This window comes from Eptatretus burgeri, chromosome 3, assembly GCF_056783735.1.
Source record: "Eptatretus burgeri isolate ZD-2024b chromosome 3, Ebu_testis_v1, whole genome shotgun sequence".
NCBI classification, from domain to species: Eukaryota; Metazoa; Chordata; class Myxini; order Myxiniformes; family Myxinidae; genus Eptatretus; species Eptatretus burgeri.
In genome coordinates this window covers 76,742,152-76,762,352 of record NC_140963.1, presented here as the reverse complement: position 1 = coordinate 76,762,352, position 20,201 = coordinate 76,742,152, and the positions used below count along the sequence as shown (strand labels likewise).

Here is a 20,201-nt window from a genome sequence, read left to right as displayed (position 1 = left end):
GAGAATGTAGAGAAGAAACGCTGTAACAGTTGGATTTTTTAGGCAAGGAATGAAGGAAAGGTCGAAATGAGAGCAGTCTGTTTAAATAATAGAAGAGTAGTGCATTATGATACAGTAAAGAGTACCAGACGTGTGAAAGAGGAAGATGAAGCATTATAAGAGATCGTTTTTATTATTATTATTAATGTTTGAGAGAGTTTTCAACAGATTGGGTCATGGAGGTGTTGTAGAAAAAATCGAGGAAGAAGAAGAAGAAGAAGAAGAAGAAGAAGAATCGAGAGTCGTGAGTGAAGAAAGAGAAAGGATGGCGTTTTTTTTTTTTTGTTTGTTTGGTTTTTTTTTTGATTTAAGATAAGAAATAGAGTAATTAGTTCGAGGGGAGGGATGTTGGAAGGGAGGGATGGGGGACGTAAGGAAAGTGGGGAAGATAGAAATTGAAGGAAATGGGGAGAAAACCAAAACACGATCGTACACCGAGGGGAACCGAAGGCCTCAAGCCTCAGGGGTAGGCCTCAAGCGTCCGGTAAGACAAGGTCGACAAAATCTCACAAAATAGCACGATTTTTGAAACAAAACCAGACTAGGAGCACACAGGAACATGTAAGTGAGAGAAGAAACAGTTAAAACGGGACAGATAATGACCGGAAACTTAACTTTAAGATCGTCAGCAGAGATCCCTGAAGTAGACCTGTCGACGCTCCAAACCCGGAACCGGAAGTGAGGTTTAGTCTTTCTGTGCTGGGATGTGATTTGGAGGTTCTTTCTGTGCTGGGATGTGATTTTGATGTTTTTACTGTGCTGGGATATGAATATGAGGTTCTGACTGTGCTGGGATGTGATTGTAAGGTTCTTACTCTGCTGGGATGCGATTTTGATGTTCTTACTGTGCTGGGATGTGATTTTGAAGTTCTCACTGTGCTGGGATGTGATTTTGAGGATCTTACTGTGCTAAGATGTGATTTTGAGGTTCTTACTGGGCTGGGATATGATTTTGAGGTTCCGACTGTGCTGTGATGTGATTGTGAGGTTCTCACTGTGCTGGGATGTGATTTTGATGTTCTTATTGTGGTGGGATGTGATTTGGAGGGTCTTACTGTGCTGGGATATGATTGTAAGGTTTTTGCTGTGCTTGTCTATGACTGTGAGGTTCTTCCAGTGCTGGGATATGATTGTGAGGTTCTCACTGCACTGGGATGTGATTTGGAGGTTCTTTCTGTGCTGGAATGTGATTTTTATGTTTTTAACTGTGCTGGGATGTGATTGTGAGGTTCTTACTCTGCTGCGATGTGATGTGGAGGTTCTTACTTTGCTGGGATGTGATTTTGAGGTTCTTACTGTGCTGGGATGTGATTTTTCGATTCTAACTGTCCTGGGATGTGATTTTGAGGTTGTCACGATGCTGGGATGTGATTTTGAGGTTCGTACTGTGCTGGGATGTGATTTTCAAGTTCTTACTGTGCTGGGATGTGATTTTCAAGTTCTTGCTGTGCTGGGATGTGATTTTGAAGTTTTACTGTGCTGGGATGTGATTGTGAGGTTCTTACTGTGCTGGAATGTGATTGTGAGGTTCTTACTATACTGCGATGTGATGGGAAGGTTGTTACTGTGCTGGGATGTGATTTTGAGGTTCTCCCTGTGATGGGATGTGATTTTGAGGTTCTAACTGTGCTGGGATGTGATGTGTAGGTTCTTACTGCACAGCGATATGATTGTGAGTTTCTCACTCTGCTGGGATGTGATTTTTGATGTTCATACTGTGCTGGAATGTGATGTGGAGGTTCTTACTGTGCTGCGATGTGATTTTGAGGTTCTTGCTGTGCTTCGATGTGATTTTGAGGTTCTTACTGTGCTTAGATGTGATTTTGAGGTTCTTACTGTGCTGGGATATGATTTTGAAGTTCTTACTGTGCTGGGATGTGATTTTCAAGTTCTTGCTGTGCTGGGATGTGATTTTCAAGTTCTTGCTGTGCTGGGATGTGATTTTGAAGTTTTACTGTGCTGGCATGTGATTGTGAGGTTCTTAGTGTGCTGGAATGTGATTGTGAGGTTCTTACTATACTGCGATGTGATGTGAAGGTTGTTACTGTGCTGGGATATGATTTTGAAGTTCTTACTGTGCTGCGATGTGATTTGGAGGTTCTTACTGTGCTGTGATGTGATGTGGAGGTTGTTACTGTACAGGGATATTATTGTGAAGTTCTCACTCTGCTGGGATGTGATTTTGATGTTCTTACTGTGCTGGGATGTGATATGAGGATCTTGCTGTGCTTGGATGTGATTTTGAGGTACTTACTGTGCTGGGATATGATTTTGAGGTTCCGACTGTACTGTGATGTGATTGTGAGGTTCTCACTGTGCTGGGATGTGATTTTGAGGTTCTCACTGTGATGTGATGTGATGTGATTTTGAGGTTCTTCCTTTGCTGGGATGTGATTGTGAAGTTCTTCCTGTGCTGTGATGTGATTTTAAGGTTCTTACTGTGCTGCGATGTGATTGTGAAGCTCTTCCTGTGCTGGGATGTGATTGTGAGGTTCGCACTGTGCTGTGATGTGATTTTAAGGTTCTTCCTGTGCTGCGATGTGATTTTAAAGTTCTCACTGTGCTGTGATGTGATTTTGAGGTTCTTACTGTGCTGGATTGTGATTTTCAGGTTCTTCTTGAGCTGGGATGTGATTGTGAGGTTCTTACTGTGCTGGGATATGATCTTGCGGTTCCGACTATGCTGTGATGTGATTGTGAGGTTCTCACTGTGCTGGGATGTGATTTTAAGGTTCTCGCTGTGCTGCGATGTGATTTTGAGGTTCTTACTGTGCTGAGATGTGATTTTAAGGTTCTCGCTGTGCTGTGATGTGATTTTGAGGTTCTTACTGTGCTGGATTGTGATTTTCAGGTTCTTACTGTGCTGGGATGTGATTGTGAGGTTCTTACTGTGCTGGGATGTGATTGTGAGGTTCTTACTGTGCTGGGATGTGATTTTGAGGTTCTTTCTGTACTGGGATGTGATTTTGAGGTTCTTATTGTGCTGCGATATGATTGTAAGGTTTTTACTGTGCCTGTATATGATTGTAAGGTTTTTACTGTGCCTGTATATGATTGTAAGGTTTTTACTGTGCCTGTATATGATTGTGAGGTTTTTACTGTGCCTGTATATGATTGTAAGGTTTTTACTGTGCCTGTATATGATTGTGAGGTTTTTACTGTGCCTGTATATGATTGTGAGGTTTTTACTGTGCCTGTATATGATTGTAAGGTTTTTACTGTGCCTGTATATGATTGTAAGGTGTTTACTGTGCCTGTATATGATTGTGAGGTTTTTACTGTGCCTGTATATGATTGTGAGGTTTTTACTGTGCCTGTATATGATTGTAAGGTTTTTACTGTGCCTGTATATGATTGTAAGGTGTTTACTGTGCCTGTATATGATTTGTGAGGTTTTTACTGTGCCTGTATATGATTGTGAGGTTTTTACTGTGCCTGTATATGATTGTAAGGTGTTTACTGTGCCTGTATATGATTGTGAGGTTTTTACTGTGCCTGTATATGATTGTGAGGTTTTTACTGTGCCTGTATATGATTGTAAGGTGTTTACTGTGCCTGTATATGATTGTGAGGTTTTTACTGTGCCTGTATATGATTGTGAGGTTTTTACTGTGCCTGTATATGATTGTAAGGTTTTTTACTGTGCCTGTATATGATTGTAAGGTTTTTACTGTGCCTATATATGATTGTGAGGTTTTTACTGTGCCTGTATATGATTGTAAGGTTTTTACTGTGCCTGTATATGACTGTGAGGTTTTTACTGTGCCTGTATATGACTGTGAGGTTTTTACTGTGCCTGCATATGATTGTGAGGTTTTTACTGTGCCTGCATATGATTGTGAGGTTTTTACTGTGCCTGTATATGATTGTGAGGTTTTTACTGTGTCTGTATATGATTGTGAGGTTTTTACTGTGCCTGTATATGATTGTGAGGTTTTTACTGTGCCTGTATATGATTGTGAGGTTTTTACTGTGTCTGTATATGATTGTAAGGTTTTTACTGTGCCTGTATATGATTCTAAGGTTTTTACTGTGCCTGTATATGATTGTGAGGTTTTTACTGTGCCTGTATATGATTGTAAGGTTTTTACTGTGCCTGTATATGATTGTGAGGTTTTTACTGTGCCTGTATATGATTGTGAGGTTTTTACTGTGCCTGTATATGATTGTGAGGTTTTTACTGTGCCTGTATATGATTGTAAGGTTTTTACTGTGCCTGTATATGATTGTGAGGTTTTTACTGTGCCTGTATATGATTGTGAGGTTTTTACTGTGCCTGTATATGATTGTGAGGTTTTTACTGTGTCTGTATATGATTGTGAGGTTTTTACTGTGCCTGTATATGATTGTAAGGTTTTTACTGTGCCTGTATATGATTGTGAGGTTTTTACTGTGCCTGTATATGATTGTGAGGTTTTTACTGTGCCTGTATATGATTGTGAGGTTTTTACTGTGCCTGTATATGATTGTGAGGTTTTTACTGTGCCTGTATATGATTGTGAGGTTTTTACTGTGCCTGTATATGATTGTGAGGTTTTTACTGTGCCTGTATATGATTGTGAGGTTTTTACTGTGCCTGTATATGATTGTGAGGTTTTTACTGTGCCTGTATATGATTGTGAGGTTTTTACTGTGCCTGTATATGATTGTGAGGTTTTTACTGTGCCTGTATATGATCGTGAGGTTTTTACTGTGCCTGTATATGATTGTGAGGTTTTTACTGTGCCTGTATATGATTGTGAGGTTTTTACTGTGCCTGTATATGATTGTGAGGTTTTTACTGTGCCTGTATATGATTGTAAGGTGTTTACTGTGCCTGTATATGATTGTGAGGTTTTTACTGTGCCTGTATATGATTGTAAGGTTTTTACTGTGCCTGTATATGATTGTAAGGTTTTTACTGTGCCTGTATATGATTGTAAGGTTTTTACTGTGCCTGTATATGATTGTGAGGTTTTTACTGTGCCTGTATATGATTGTGAGGTTTTTACTGTGCCTGTATATGATTGTGAGGTTTTTACTGTGCCTGTATATGATTGTGAGGTTTTTACTGTGCCTGTATATGATTGTGAGGTTTTTACTGTGCCTGTATATGATTGTGAGGTTTTTACTGTGTCTGTATATGATTGTGAGGTTTTTACTGTGTCTGTATATGATTGTGAGGTTTTTACTGTGCCTGTATATGATTGTGAGGTTTTTACTGTGCCTGTATATGATTGTGAGGTTTTTACTGTGCCTGTATATGATTGTGAGGTTTTTACTGTGCCTGTATATGATTGTGAGGTTTTTACTGTGCCTGTATATGATTGTGAGGTTTTTACTGTGCCTGTATATGATTGTGAGGTTTTTACTGTGCCTGTATATGATTGTGAGGTTTTTACTGTGTCTGTATATGATTGTGAGGTTTTTACTGTGCCTGTATATGATTGTAAGGTTTTTACTGTGCCTGTATATGATTGTGAGGTTTTTACTGTGCCTGTATATGATTGTGAGGTTTTTACTGTGCCTGTATATGATTGTGAGGTTTTTACTGTGCCTGTATATGATTGTGAGGTTTTTACTGTGCCTGTATATGATTGTGAGGTTTTTACTGTGCCTGTATATGATTGTAAGGTTTTTACTGTGCCTGTATATGATTGTGAGGTTTTTACTGTGCCTGTATATGATTGTGAGGTTTTTACTGTGCCTGTATATGATTGTGAGGTTTTTACTGTGCCTGTATATGATTGTGAGGTTTTTACTGTGCCTGTATATGATTGTGAGGTTTTTACTGTGCCTGTATATGATTGTGAGGTTTTTACTGTGCCTGTATATGATTGTGAGGTTTTTACTGTGCCTGTATATGATTGTGAGGTTTTTACTGTGCCTGTATATGATTGTAAGGTTTTTACTGTGCCTGTATATGATTGTGAGGTTTTTACTGTGCCTGTATATGATTGTGAGGTTTTTACTGTGCCTGTATATGATTGTGAGGTTTTTACTGTGCCTGTATATGATTGTGAGGTTTTTACTGTGCCTGTATATGATTGTGAGGTTTTTACTGTGCCTGTATATGATTGTGAGGTTTTTACTGTGTCTGTATATGATTGTGAGGTTTTTACTGTGTCTGTATATGATTGTGAGGTTTTTACTGTGCCTGTATATGATTGTGAGGTTTTTACTGTGTCTGTATATGATTGTGAGGTTTTTACTGTGCCTGTATATGATTCTAAGGTTTTTACTGTGCCTGTATATGATTGTGAGGTTTTTACTGTGCCTGTATATGATTCTAAGGTTTTTACTGTGCCTGTATATGATTGTGAGGTTTTTACTGTGCCTGTATATGATTGTGAGGTTTTTACTGTGTCTGTATATGATTGTGAGGTTTTTACTGTGCCTGTATATGATTGTAAGGTTTTTACTGTGCCTGTATATGATTGTAAGGTTTTTACTGTGCCTGTATATGATTGTGAGGTTTTTACTGTGTCTGTATATGATTGTAAGGTTTTTACTGTGCCTGTATATGATTGTGAGGTTTTTACTGTGCCTGTATATGATTGTAAGGTTTTTACTGTGCCTGTATATGATTGTGAGGTTTTTACTGTGCCTGTATATGATTGTGAGGTTTTTACTGTGCCTGTATATGATTGTGAGGTTTTTACTGTGCCTGTATATGATTGTGAGGTTTTTACTGTGCCTGTATATGATTGTGAGGTTTTTACTGTGCCTGTATATGATTGTGAGGTTTTTACTGTGCCTGTATATGATTGTGAGGTTTTTACTGTGCCTGTATATGATTGTGAGGTTTTTACTGTGCCTGTATATGATTGTGAGGTTTTACTGTGTCTGTATATGATTGTGAGGTTTTTACTGTGTCTGTATATGATTGTGAGGTTTTTACTGTGCCTGTATATGATTGTGAGGTTTTTACTGTGCCTGTATATGATTGTGAGGTTTTTACTGTGCCTGTATATGATTGTGAGGTTTTTACTGTGCCTGTATATGATTGTTTTTACTGTGCCTGTATATGATTGTTTTTACTGTGCCTGTATATGATTGTGTTTTACTGTGCCTGTATATGATTGTGAGGTTTTTACTGTGCCTGATATGATTGAGGTTTTTACTGTGCCTGTATATGATTGTGAGGTTTTTACTACTGTGCCTGTATATGATTGTGAGGTTTTTACTGTGTCTGTATATGATTGTAAGGTTTTTACTGTGCCTGTATATGATTCTAAGGTTTTTACTGTGCCTGTATATGATTGTGAGGTTTTTACTGTGCCTGTATATGATTGTGAGGTTTTTACTGTGCCTGTATATGATTGTGAGGTTTTTACTGTGCCTGTATATGATTGTGAGGTTTTTACTGTGCCTGTATATGATTGTGAGGTTTTTACTGTGCCTGTATATGATTGTGAGGTTTTTACTGTGCCTGTATATGATTGTGAGGTTTTTACTGTGCCTGTATATGATTGTGAGGTTTTTACTGTGCCTGTATATGATTGTGAGGTTTTTACTGTGCCTGTATATGATTGTGAGGTTTTTACTGTGTCTGTATATGATTGTGAGGTTTTTACTGTGCCTGTATATGATTGTGAGGTTTTTACTGTGCCTGTATATGATTGTGAGGTTTTTACTGTGTCTGTATATGATTGTGAGGTTTTTACTGTGCCTGTATATGATTCTAAGGTTTTTACTGTGCCTGTATATGATTCTAAGGTTTTTACTGTGCCTGTATATGATTGTGAGGTTTTTACTGTGCCTGTATATGATTGTGAGGTTTTTACTGTGTCTGTATATGATTGTGAGGTTTTTACTGTGCCTGTATATGATTGTAAGGTTTTTACTGTGCCTGTATATGATTGTAAGGTTTTTACTGTGCCTGTATATGATTGTGAGGTTTTTACTGTGTCTGTATATGATTGTAAGGTTTTTACTGTGCCTGTATATGATTGTGAGGTTTTTACTGTGCCTGTATATGATTGTAAGGTTTTTACTGTGCCTGTATATGATTGTGAGGTTTTTACTGTGCCTGTATATGATTGTAAGGTTTTTACTGTGCCTGTATATGATTGTAAGGTTTTTACTGTGCCTGTATATGATTGTGAGGTTTTTACTGTGCCTGTATATGATTGTGAGGTTTTTACTGTGTCTGTATATGATTGTAAGGTTTTTACTGTGCCTGTATATGATTGTGAGGTTTTTACTGTGTCTGTATATGATTGTGAGGTTTTTACTGTGTCTGTATATGATTGTGAGGTTTTTACTGTGCCTGTATATGATTGTGAGGTTTTTACTGTGTCTGTATATGATTGTGAGGTTTTTACTGTGTCTGTATATGATTGTGAGGTTTTTACTGTGCCTGTATATGATTGTAAGGTTTTTACTGTGCCTGTATATGATTGTAAGGTTTTTACTGTGCCTGTATATGATTGTGAGGTTTTTACTGTGCCTGTATATGATTGTGAGGTTTTTACTGTGCCTGTATATGATTGTAAGGTTTTTACTGTGCCTGTATATGATTGTAAGGTTTTTACTGTGCCTGTATATGATTGTGAGGTTTTTACTGTGCCTGTATATGATTGTGAGGTTTTTACTGTGCCTGTATATGATTGTGAGGTTTTTACTGTGCCTGTATATGATTGTGAGGTTTTTACTGTGCCTGTATATGATTGTGAGGTTTTTACTGTGCCTGTATATGATTGTGAGGTTTTTACTGTGTCTGTATATGATTGTGAGGTTTTTACTGTGTCTGTATATGATTGTGAGGTTTTTACTGTGCCTGTATATGATTGTGAGGTTTTTACTGTGTCTGTATATGATTGTGAGGTTTTTACTGTGCCTGTATATGATTCTAAGGTTTTTACTGTGCCTGTATATGATTGTGAGGTTTTTACTGTGCCTGTATATGATTCTAAGGTTTTTACTGTGCCTGTATATGATTGTGAGGTTTTTACTGTGCCTGTATATGATTGTGAGGTTTTTACTGTGTCTGTATATGATTGTGAGGTTTTTACTGTGCCTGTATATGATTGTAAGGTTTTTACTGTGCCTGTATATGATTGTAAGGTTTTTACTGTGCCTGTATATGATTGTGAGGTTTTTACTGTGTCTGTATATGATTGTAAGGTTTTTACTGTGCCTGTATATGATTGTGAGGTTTTTACTGTGCCTGTATATGATTGTAAGGTTTTTACTGTGCCTGTATATGATTGTGAGGTTTTTACTGTGCCTGTATATGATTGTGAGGTTTTTACTGTGCCTGTATATGATTGTAAGGTTTTTACTGTGCCTGTATATGATTGTGAGGTTTTTACTGTGCCTGTATATGATTGTGAGGTTTTTACTGTGCCTGTATATGATTGTAAGGTTTTTACTGTGCCTGTATATGATTGTAAGGTTTTTACTGTGCCTGTATATGATTGTGAGGTTTTTACTGTGCCTGTATATGATTGTGAGGTTTTTACTGTGCCTGTATATGATTGTGAGGTTTTTACTGTGCCTGTATATGATTGTGAGGTTTTTACTGTGCCTGTATATGATTGTGAGGTTTTTACTGTGCCTGTATATGATTGTGAGGTTTTTACTGTGTCTGTATATGATTGTGAGGTTTTTACTGTGTCTGTATATGATTGTGAGGTTTTTACTGTGCCTGTATATGATTGTGAGGTTTTTACTGTGTCTGTATATGATTGTGAGGTTTTTACTGTGCCTGTATATGATTCTAAGGTTTTTACTGTGCCTGTATATGATTGTGAGGTTTTTACTGTGCCTGTATATGATTCTAAGGTTTTTACTGTGCCTGTATATGATTGTGAGGTTTTTACTGTGCCTGTATATGATTGTGAGGTTTTTACTGTGTCTGTATATGATTGTGAGGTTTTTACTGTGCCTGTATATGATTGTAAGGTTTTTACTGTGCCTGTATATGATTGTAAGGTTTTTACTGTGCCTGTATATGATTGTGAGGTTTTTACTGTGTCTGTATATGATTGTAAGGTTTTTACTGTGCCTGTATATGATTGTGAGGTTTTTACTGTGCCTGTATATGATTGTAAGGTTTTTACTGTGCCTGTATATGATTGTGAGGTTTTTACTGTGCCTGTATATGATTGTGAGGTTTTTACTGTGCCTGTATATGATTGTAAGGTTTTTACTGTGCCTGTATATGATTGTGAGGTTTTTACTGTGCCTGTATATGATTGTGAGGTTTTTACTGTGCCTGTATATGATTGTGAGGTTTTTACTGTGCCTGTATATGATTGTGAGGTTTTTACTGTGCCTGTATATGATTGTGAGGTTTTTACTGTGCCTGTATATGATTGTGAGGTTTTTACTGTGCCTGTATATGATTGTGAGGTTTTTACTGTGTCTGTATATGATTGTGAGGTTTTTACTGTGTCTGTATGTGATTGTGAGGTTTTTACTGTGCCTGTATATGATTGTGAGGTTTTTACTGTGCCTGTATATGATTGTGAGGTTTTTACTGTGTCTGTATATGATTGTGAGGTTTTTACTGTGCCTGTATATGATTCTAAGGTTTTTACTGTGCCTGTATATGATTCTAAGGTTTTTACTGTGCCTGTATATGATTGTGAGGTTTTTACTGTGCCTGTATATGATTGTGAGGTTTTTACTGTGTCTGTATATGATTGTGAGGTTTTTACTGTGCCTGTATATGATTGTAAGGTTTTTACTGTGCCTGTATATGATTGTAAGGTTTTTACTGTGCCTGTATATGATTGTGAGGTTTTTACTGTGTCTGTATATGATTGTAAGGTTTTTACTGTGCCTGTATATGATTGTGAGGTTTTTACTGTGCCTGTATATGATTGTAAGGTTTTTACTGTGCCTGTATATGATTGTGAGGTTTTTACTGTGCCTGTATATGATTGTAAGGTTTTTACTGTGCCTGTATATGATTGTAAGGTTTTTACTGTGCCTGTATATGATTGTGAGGTTTTTACTGTGCCTGTATATGATTGTGAGGTTTTTACTGTGTCTGTATATGATTGTAAGGTTTTTACTGTGCCTGTATATGATTGTGAGGTTTTTACTGTGTCTGTATATGATTGTGAGGTTTTTACTGTGTCTGTATATGATTGTGAGGTTTTTACTGTGCCTGTATATGATTGTGAGGTTTTTACTGTGTCTGTATATGATTGTGAGGTTTTTACTGTGTCTGTATATGATTGTGAGGTTTTTACTGTGCCTGTATATGATTGTAAGGTTTTTACTGTGCCTGTATATGATTGTAAGGTTTTTACTGTGCCTGTATATGATTGTGAGGTTTTTACTGTGCCTGTATATGATTGTGAGGTTTTTACTGTGCCTGTATATGATTGTGAGGTTTTTACTGTGCCTGTATATGATTGTGAGGTTTTTACTGTGCCTGTATATGATTGTGAGGTTTTTACTGTGCCTGTATATGATTGTAAGGTGTTTACTGTGCCTGTATATGATTGTGAGGTTTTTACTGTGTCTGTATATGATTGTAAGGTTTTTACTGTGCCTGTATATGATTGTAAGGTTTTTACTGTGCCTGTATATGATTGTGAGGTTTTTACTGTGCCTGTGTATGATTGTGAGGTTTTTACTGTGCCTGTATATGATTGTGAGGTTTTTACTGTGTCTGTATATGATTGTAAGGTTTTTACTGTGCCTGTATATGATTCTAAGGTTTTTACTGTGCCTGTATATGATTGTGAGGTTTTTACTGTGCCTGTATATGATTGTGAGGTTTTTACTGTGCCTGTATATGATTGTAAGGTTTTTACTGTGCCTGTATATGATTGTGAGGTTTTTACTGTGTCTGTATATGATTGTAAGGTTTTTACTGTGCCTGTATATGATTGTGAGGTTTTTACTGTGCCTGTATATGATTGTAAGGTTTTTACTGTGCCTGTATATGATTGTAAGGTGTTTACTGTGCCTGTATATGATTGTGAGGTTTTTACTGTGCCTGTATATGATTGTGAGGTTTTTACTGTGCCTGTATATGATTGTAAGGTTTTTACTGTGCCTGTATATGATTGTAAGGTGTTTACTGTGCCTGTATATGATTTGTGAGGTTTTTACTGTGCCTGTATATGATTGTGAGGTTTTTACTGTGCCTGTATATGATTGTAAGGTGTTTACTGTGCCTGTATATGATTGTGAGGTTTTTACTGTGCCTGTATATGATTGTGAGGTGTTTACTGTGCCTGTATATGATTGTGAGGTTTTTACTGTGCCTGTATATGATTGTGAGGTTTTTACTGTGCCTGTATATGATTGTAAGGTTTTTACTGTGCCTATATATGATTGTGAGGTTTTTACTGTGCCTGTATATGATTGTGAGGTTTTTACTGTGCCTGTATATGATTGTAAGGTTTTTACTGTGCCTGTATATGATTGTAAGGTTTTTACTGTGCCTGTATATGATTGTGAGGTTTTTACTGTGCCTGTATATGATTGTGAGGTTTTTACTGTGCCTGTATATGATTGTAAGGTTTTTACTGTGCCTGTATATGATTGTAAGGTTTTTACTGTGCCTGTATATGACTGTGAGGTTTTTACTGTGCCTGCATATGATTGTGAGGTTTTTACTGTGCCTGCATATGATTGTGAGGTTTTTACTGTGCCTGTATATGATTGTGAGGTTTTTACTGTGTCTGTATATGATTGTGAGGTTTTTACTGTGCCTGTATATGATTGTGAGGTTTTTACTGTGCCTGTATATGATTGTGAGGTTTTTACTGTGCCTGTATATGATTGTAAGGTTTTTACTGTGCCTGTATATGATTCTAAGGTTTTTACTGTGCCTGTATATGATTGTGAGGTTTTTACTGTGCCTGTATATGATTGTAAGGTTTTTACTGTGCCTGTATATGATTGTGAGGTTTTTACTGTGCCTGTATATGATTGTGAGGTTTTTACTGTGCCTGTATATGATTGTGAGGTTTTTACTGTGCCTGTATATGATTGTAAGGTTTTTACTGTGCCTGTATATGATTGTGAGGTTTTTACTGTGCCTGTATATGATTGTGAGGTTTTTACTGTGTCTGTATATGATTGTGAGGTTTTTACTGTGCCTGTATATGATTCTAAGGTTTTTACTGTGCCTGTATATGATTGTGAGGTTTTTACTGTGCCTGTATATGATTCTAAGGTTTTTACTGTGCCTGTATATGATTGTGAGGTTTTTACTGTGCCTGTATATGATTGTGAGGTTTTTACTGTGTCTGTATATGATTGTGAGGTTTTTACTGTGCCTGTATATGATTGTAAGGTTTTTACTGTGCCTGTATATGATTGTAAGGTTTTTACTGTGCCTGTATATGATTGTGAGGTTTTTACTGTGTCTGTATATGATTGTAAGGTTTTTACTGTGCCTGTATATGATTGTGAGGTTTTTACTGTGCCTGTATATGATTGTAAGGTTTTTACTGTGCCTGTATATGATTGTGAGGTTTTTACTGTGCCTGTATATGATTGTGAGGTTTTTACTGTGCCTGTATATGATTGTAAGGTTTTTACTCTGCCTGTATATGATTGTGAGGTTTTTACTGTGCCTGTATATGATTGTGAGGTTTTTACTGTGCCTGTATATGATTGTGAGGTTTTTACTGTGCCTGTATATGATTGTGAGGTTTTTACTGTGCCTGTATATGATTGTGAGGTTTTTACTGTGCCTGTATATGATTGTGAGGTTTTTACTGTGTCTGTATATGATTGTGAGGTTTTTACTGTGTCTGTATGTGATTGTGAGGTTTTTACTGTGCCTGTATATGATTGTGAGGTTTTTACTGTGCCTGTATATGATTGTGAGGTTTTTACTGTGTCTGTATATGATTGTGAGGTTTTTACTGTGCCTGTATATGATTCTAAGGTTTTTACTGTGCCTGTATATGATTGTGAGGTTTTTACTGTGCCTGTATATGATTCTAAGGTTTTTACTGTGCCTGTATATGATTGTGAGGTTTTTACTGTGCCTGTATATGATTGTGAGGTTTTTACTGTGTCTGTATATGATTGTGAGGTTTTTACTGTGCCTGTATATGATTGTAAGGTTTTTACTGTGCCTGTATATGATTGTAAGGTTTTTACTGTGCCTGTATATGATTGTGAGGTTTTTACTGTGTCTGTATATGATTGTAAGGTTTTTACTGTGCCTGTATATGATTGTGAGGTTTTTACTGTGCCTGTATATGATTGTAAGGTTTTTACTGTGCCTGTATATGATTGTGAGGTTTTTACTGTGCCTGTATATGATTGTAAGGTTTTTACTGTGCCTGTATATGATTGTAAGGTTTTTACTGTGCCTGTATATGATTGTGAGGTTTTTACTGTGCCTGTATATGATTGTGAGGTTTTTACTGTGTCTGTATATGATTGTAAGGTTTTTACTGTGCCTGTATATGATTGTGAGGTTTTTACTGTGTCTGTATATGATTGTGAGGTTTTTACTGTGTCTGTATATGATTGTGAGGTTTTTACTGTGCCTGTATATGATTGTGAGGTTTTTACTGTGTCTGTATATGATTGTGAGGTTTTTACTGTGTCTGTATATGATTGTGAGGTTTTTACTGTGCCTGTATATGATTGTAAGGTTTTTACTGTGCCTGTATATGATTGTAAGGTTTTTACTGTGCCTGTATATGATTGTGAGGTTTTTACTGTGCCTGTATATGATTGTGAGGTTTTTACTGTGCCTGTATATGATTGTGAGGTTTTTACTGTGCCTGTATATGATTGTGAGGTTTTTACTGTGCCTGTATATGATTGTGAGGTTTTTACTGTGCCTGTATATGATTGTAAGGTTTTTACTGTGCCTGTATATGATTGTGAGGTTTTTACTGTGCCTGTATATGATTGTGAGGTTTTTACTGTGCCTGTATATGATTGTGAGGTTTTTACTGTGCCTGTATATGATTGTGAGGTTTTTACTGTGCCTGTATATGATTGTGAGGTTTTTACTGTGCCTGTATATGATTGTAAGGTTTTTACTGTGCCTGTATATGATTGTGAGGTTTTTACTGTGCCTGTATATGATTGTGAGGTTTTTACTGTGCCTGTATATGATTGTGAGGTTTTTACTGTGCCTGTATATGATTGTGAGGTTTTTACTGTGCCTGTATATGATTGTGAGGTTTTTACTGTGCCTGTATATGATTGTGAGGTTTTTACTGTGCCTGTATATGATTGTGAGGTTTTTACTGTGCCTGTATATGATTGTGAGGTTTTTACTGTGCCTGTATATGATTGTGAGGTTTTTACTGTGCCTGTATATGATTGTGAGGTTTTTACTGTGCCTGTATATGATTGTGAGGTTTTTACTGTGCCTGTATATGATTGTAAGGTTTTTACTGTGCCTGTATATGATTGTGAGGTTTTTACTGTGCCTGTATATGATTGTAAGGTTTTTACTGTGCCTGTATATGATTGTAAGGTTTTTACTGTGCCTGTATATGATTGTGAGGTTTTTACTGTGCCTGTATATGATTGTGAGGTTTTTACTGTGCCTGTATATGATTGTGAGGTTTTTACTGTGCCTGTATATGATTGTGAGGTGTTCCTATTTTAATAGTCCTGCGATGACATGATTTGAGTTTTTTTGGTCTGTGCTGGGAGGTGATTTTTAAGGGAGTGGGAGGTTTTCACCCTTCTATCGGCTTTGCCTGAGTTAGTTTACTCCAGCTGGCATTGCGTGGCCGGAAAACGTGCGTCAGTTCTTGGCCAACACGAAGCAAAGCAGGCCAGAGTTACTCTTGCTCAAAAGAAGATGAGCACTTCAGTGTGAATGTGTCCTTCCTTCCATGACTGTAAGTAATGCACGACGACGACAAACGCGAACTGTGCTTTGACGTTTCCGACAACTCGCTTCGATTTTCGGTTCCACAAAGTAGACACGAAGCACAGAATTACCAAGGTGGGTCGAACTCTTTTAACTCCCATACAGATAGCTGTGCTTTTTCGATCCGTTTTTGCCTTTGTTAACATTTATTTTGTTTATCAGCTGTGCATTATTGTTTGTGTTTGTGTGTGTGTGTGTGTGTGTGTGTGTGTGTGTGTGTGTGTGTGTGTGTGTGTGTGTGTGTGTGTGTGTGTGTGTGTGTGTGTGTGTGTGTGTGTGTGTGTGTGTGGTTGGTTGTTATCTCCACATGTGTTCTTCAGAAGGTGGAACGCAATCCTCCCAGGCCTCGAAGTATCCACCTCCATTTCAGTAGGGGGGGGGTGGTGCTGGTTATGGTGGTGGGGGGGGGCGGGGAGGGGGGTCACGATTCATGGACCAAGCTGTGAAGTTTTCTTGCTCTCAAAGTTTTGTGCCGAGGGCTCTTTTCAGGATCGTCACCGAGCCCCGAACAGCTTCCAACTGCAGGTCGTTTGTGATAATATTCCCAGGGATGGTTTTTTAGATCTCTGTAATTTTCTTCATGATTCCCATTTCTCCAATCATCACTGGTACTGTTTTTGGCATTCTTCAGCTTCCAAGATCTTTTGACTTCATTTTTGAGATCCTGGTATTTGGTCATTTTCTTGATTTCTGCGTTGATTATTGAGTCAAAATCGCTGGGTACTGCTACATCAATTCGGAATGCCATCTTTTCCTATTTGTATCCAAGTGCAATGTTCAGCCACAATGTGTTGTTTTCTGTGTTCACGCTTGATGGGATCATCAGGTCGTATGAGAGCATTACATCCTCGTTTTCAATTATCGCTTTTGGTTCATGTTTCCTTGAGTTTTCTGCAACTGGGATATTGAAATGTTTGCAGATGTGCCGGTGGATTAATTGCTCTACATACCTTGTTGTGCTTCTGTGTGTACAGCTGTGTCAGAACAGCTGTTCTGATGTGAGTTTTTTTTTTCCATTCCCATACAAACGATTTCTTGCTTTCACTTTCTACCTGGCAGCATCGACACTTGTCCGATTGACTCAGTCCTGACATTTTTTAAGCCGATCGTATAGGTTCCTTTTTCTTGCATATTTATTATGATTCGTTCTCCATTCCAGTTGAGCTTTTTGTATGCACTGTCGAGACTCGTATGAGAGTGAACGCACAGAATGTACAACAAGGGGGGGGGGGCAGGAGACAAGAGGGGTGGGAGAGGGAAGGAAAAAAAACAGGGGGGAACAGAGACATTAGGAGATCCGTGGAAGGGAGAAGGATGGGGCAGGGTACACAGGGTAAACAAGGTGGACACTACAGGGACTTTGAGGTCCTTACACCACAGGGACTTTCAGGAAGGAAAGCAGGGAATTTGAAGCAGGTGGGTTTAGGGTAGATTATCAGGGGCAGAAAAGATTGTGGTTTTGGGTGGGGGTAAGAGAGTGTGGGGGTAAGAGAGATAAGGGATGGTGGTGAACAGCTGTTTTGAAGACCTGGAGGGAAGAATGGGAATGAATAGAGTGAGGGAGTTTATTCCAAAGGTGGGAAAAAAGAGGAATGAAAGAGTGAAGGTGAGCAGTGATTCGTGATTTTAGTAGTTTTACCAGAAGGGGTTGTTGGCGGACCTTGAGTGCCCTGCAGAAATATGGGGGGGGGGGGTTATCAGACAGAACGGGGGCTGGGGCGAGACCAGAGAGGAGGTGGTGGAAGATAGAAAGACCACCAGCCTGCCTGCGGTGAGAGATCCAAAGACAGCCTTATTGTGGGAAATACCAATGATCCAAAATGCCTTGGTTTCCACAGCATGAAACCAAAAAGGTGAGAGGCAGGAGCACCAGCCCAGGAGGAAGAGCAGTACTCATTCAGGCTGTGGACGAAAGCTTTGTTTGTGGTCAGAGGCTCAGGTGGGCCGAGGAAGGACTTTACACGAGGGAGGATTCCCAGTCAGCAACTGGCTTTGTAGGCCAGGTTGGAAATGTGGCTTTCCCAGGAAAATTATGACAGATCGTGAGACCCAGAAGCTTGAATAAAAGGACTTCTTGCAGAGAATTGTTGAGAAAGTAGATTTGGGTGGGGGTTCGAGATGGTCCTTTCAGAGAGACGTAGTGAGAATATGAGATTTGTCAGGATTGAAAGACATGTTCCATGTGTTGGACCAGTTTGTGATTTTATCCACATCTGCAAAGAGTGAAGAAGCTGCTGCTTGCCAATCTTATGGATGATGGATGGTATGGCAAAGGGTGGAGTTATCAGCAAAGAGAAAAAGAGGATTTTTCCAGAGAGATCATTGATGAAGAACAGGACCCAGAACGCTACCTTGAGGAATTCCAGCCTGGACAGGAAGAGGGGATGAAAGAACTCCATTTAGGGCCACACGTTGGCTGCGACAGGAGAGGAAGTCTGTGAGCCATGAGTGGAGATGGCCTTGAATACCATCGGAAGAGAGTTTGGTGAGCAGGGCAGGGTGCACCGTATGGAAAGCACGCGATATGTCTCGTGATATGGCTCTGATTTCAAGTCTGGCATTGAGGATCTCCATCCATTGTTGGAGAGCAGAATCGGCATATCCAGGGGAAAGTGACCTGGTCTGAATCCAAATTTATGATCGGAAATCAAGCTGTTGGAGAAGAGAAAGGATTTAATGTCAGAAGTGATGATGGATTCCATAACCTTGCCCATGATTGTGAGAAGGCTGATTGGTCTGGAGTTGCAGGGATCTGTTTTTGCACCTTTTTTATGCAGAGCGGTAATGTTTGCTGATTTTCAAGCACGTGGAAGATGACCTTAAGCAAATGAGAGGGTGAAGAGAACAGAGAGAGGGTGAGCGGGAGCAGAGAAGCAGGATTTTAGGACATGTGGGCCGATGCCGTCTGGACCGGTTGCAGAATCTGAGTCAAGGTTTGACAGCAAGCTCTCCACCTTGTCAGGAGAAAAGGACACAGAGTGCAGGAACAGTTGGGTGCAACTGGGTAAGTTGGGTACAGAAAGCGATGAGTTTTAGACACATTTAGTCTTTTCACATGCAGTGTCAGCTGTGCGGCCATTTAAGGTAAGGAGGGGATGGAGGTTGAACATACACCAGAAACAGACTTAACTGAACATCACCATGATTTGGAGAACTGGAGAACTAAATTTTTTTGAAAGAATTCCCAGGATGAGTTGATGTCAGACGAAGTGGAGATTGGAGACCAGTTGAGAAGTTTGATGGCTGCTTGAAGTCCCCGCCAGTCGGCCTTAATTGAAATGACAGACTCGACGGTACTGAGGTGGTTCTCTAATAACAGTCAGAGAGATGTCTACTTTGACACGGACGTGGTCAGAAGAACCGATTGGAGCAGAGGAAGAACAGCAGATATTTTCAGGGAAATTTGTCAAAATCAGATCCAGAGAGGGAGATGTAAATGGAGTCATCACTGTTTGGTGGACTGTAAAACACACACACACACACACACACACACACACACACACACACACACACACACACACACACACACACACACACACACACACACACACACACACACACAAACAATTATATATATATATATACACACACACACATCAGGTGGAGTGGAAGGGAAGCCGTAGCCAGAGGTATTCCTGGGGGTGTGGTGGAGAGAAGGCAGTGCATGGAGAGTGAGGAATAGTCTTTGATGAAGAGAGTAACTCCACCAGGACGAGGCTCAGGTTAGGAGTAACCAGGGAGAGATGGAGTCAGAGACGTTTTGAAAGAGGAAAGTTTCTTTTAAGCATATTATGTCTGGTTTGTCAGTGGCAACCTGTAGGTTGTCATCATATTGCTATCTCATTTGTATAGAGTTTCCAGATTGTCCTTCCATATTTATTACCCTCGCCAAAGGAGAAGGGATTGCATTTGGCTCCGTTTGTTTGTTTGTCCGCACAGAACTTTAGTGTTTTTTCATCAACCGCTTGTCAGATTGAGATAAAATTTTCACCATAGGTGTGACTACTCATGTAGAATATTTTAATGATAATTATAACATCATAAGTCACGTGGTGTGGCAGCCATCTTTGAAAAAATGGAAAAACTTTGGAACTCTATCTCTGAAACTGCACCATGGAAATAATTGAAACTTGGCATATGGCAAGTACTCAAGCCTGGTGTTGGTGCAGTGGTTAGGGCAGCGGCTTGGGATCCAAAAGGTCCCGAGTTCAAGCCCCGTTGGGCCACTGAATTAATACACCAGGGGGTTGACTCAGCCTGTCATCCTTCCGAGGTCGGCGAAATGAGTACCAGTATACTGGGCTGGTGTATACTGCGGTTAAAATAGGTGTACCATATCCCTGTGTCG

General features: G+C 38.9%; 1 protein-coding gene across 3 annotated transcripts in view; it reads left to right on the top strand.

The window, feature by feature from the left end:
* The first annotated feature begins 15,664 nt into the window (after positions 1-15,664).
* Positions 15,665-20,201, top strand: part of LOC147030216 (collagen alpha-3(VI) chain-like) — a 146,447-nt gene continuing 141,910 nt past the window's right edge. Inside the window, exon 1 of one of the 3 annotated variants that reach the window (XM_085874048.1) lies at positions 15,665-15,821. In XM_085874048.1, coding sequence (XP_085730174.1) covers positions 15,816-15,821 — 6 coding nt within the window. In that variant the 5' untranslated portion in view covers positions 15,665-15,815. Of the gene's footprint in view, positions 15,929-16,336; positions 16,379-20,201 lie in introns of those variants that run through there. The other 2 variants (XM_085874049.1, XM_085874051.1) reach the window with 2 other exon arrangements.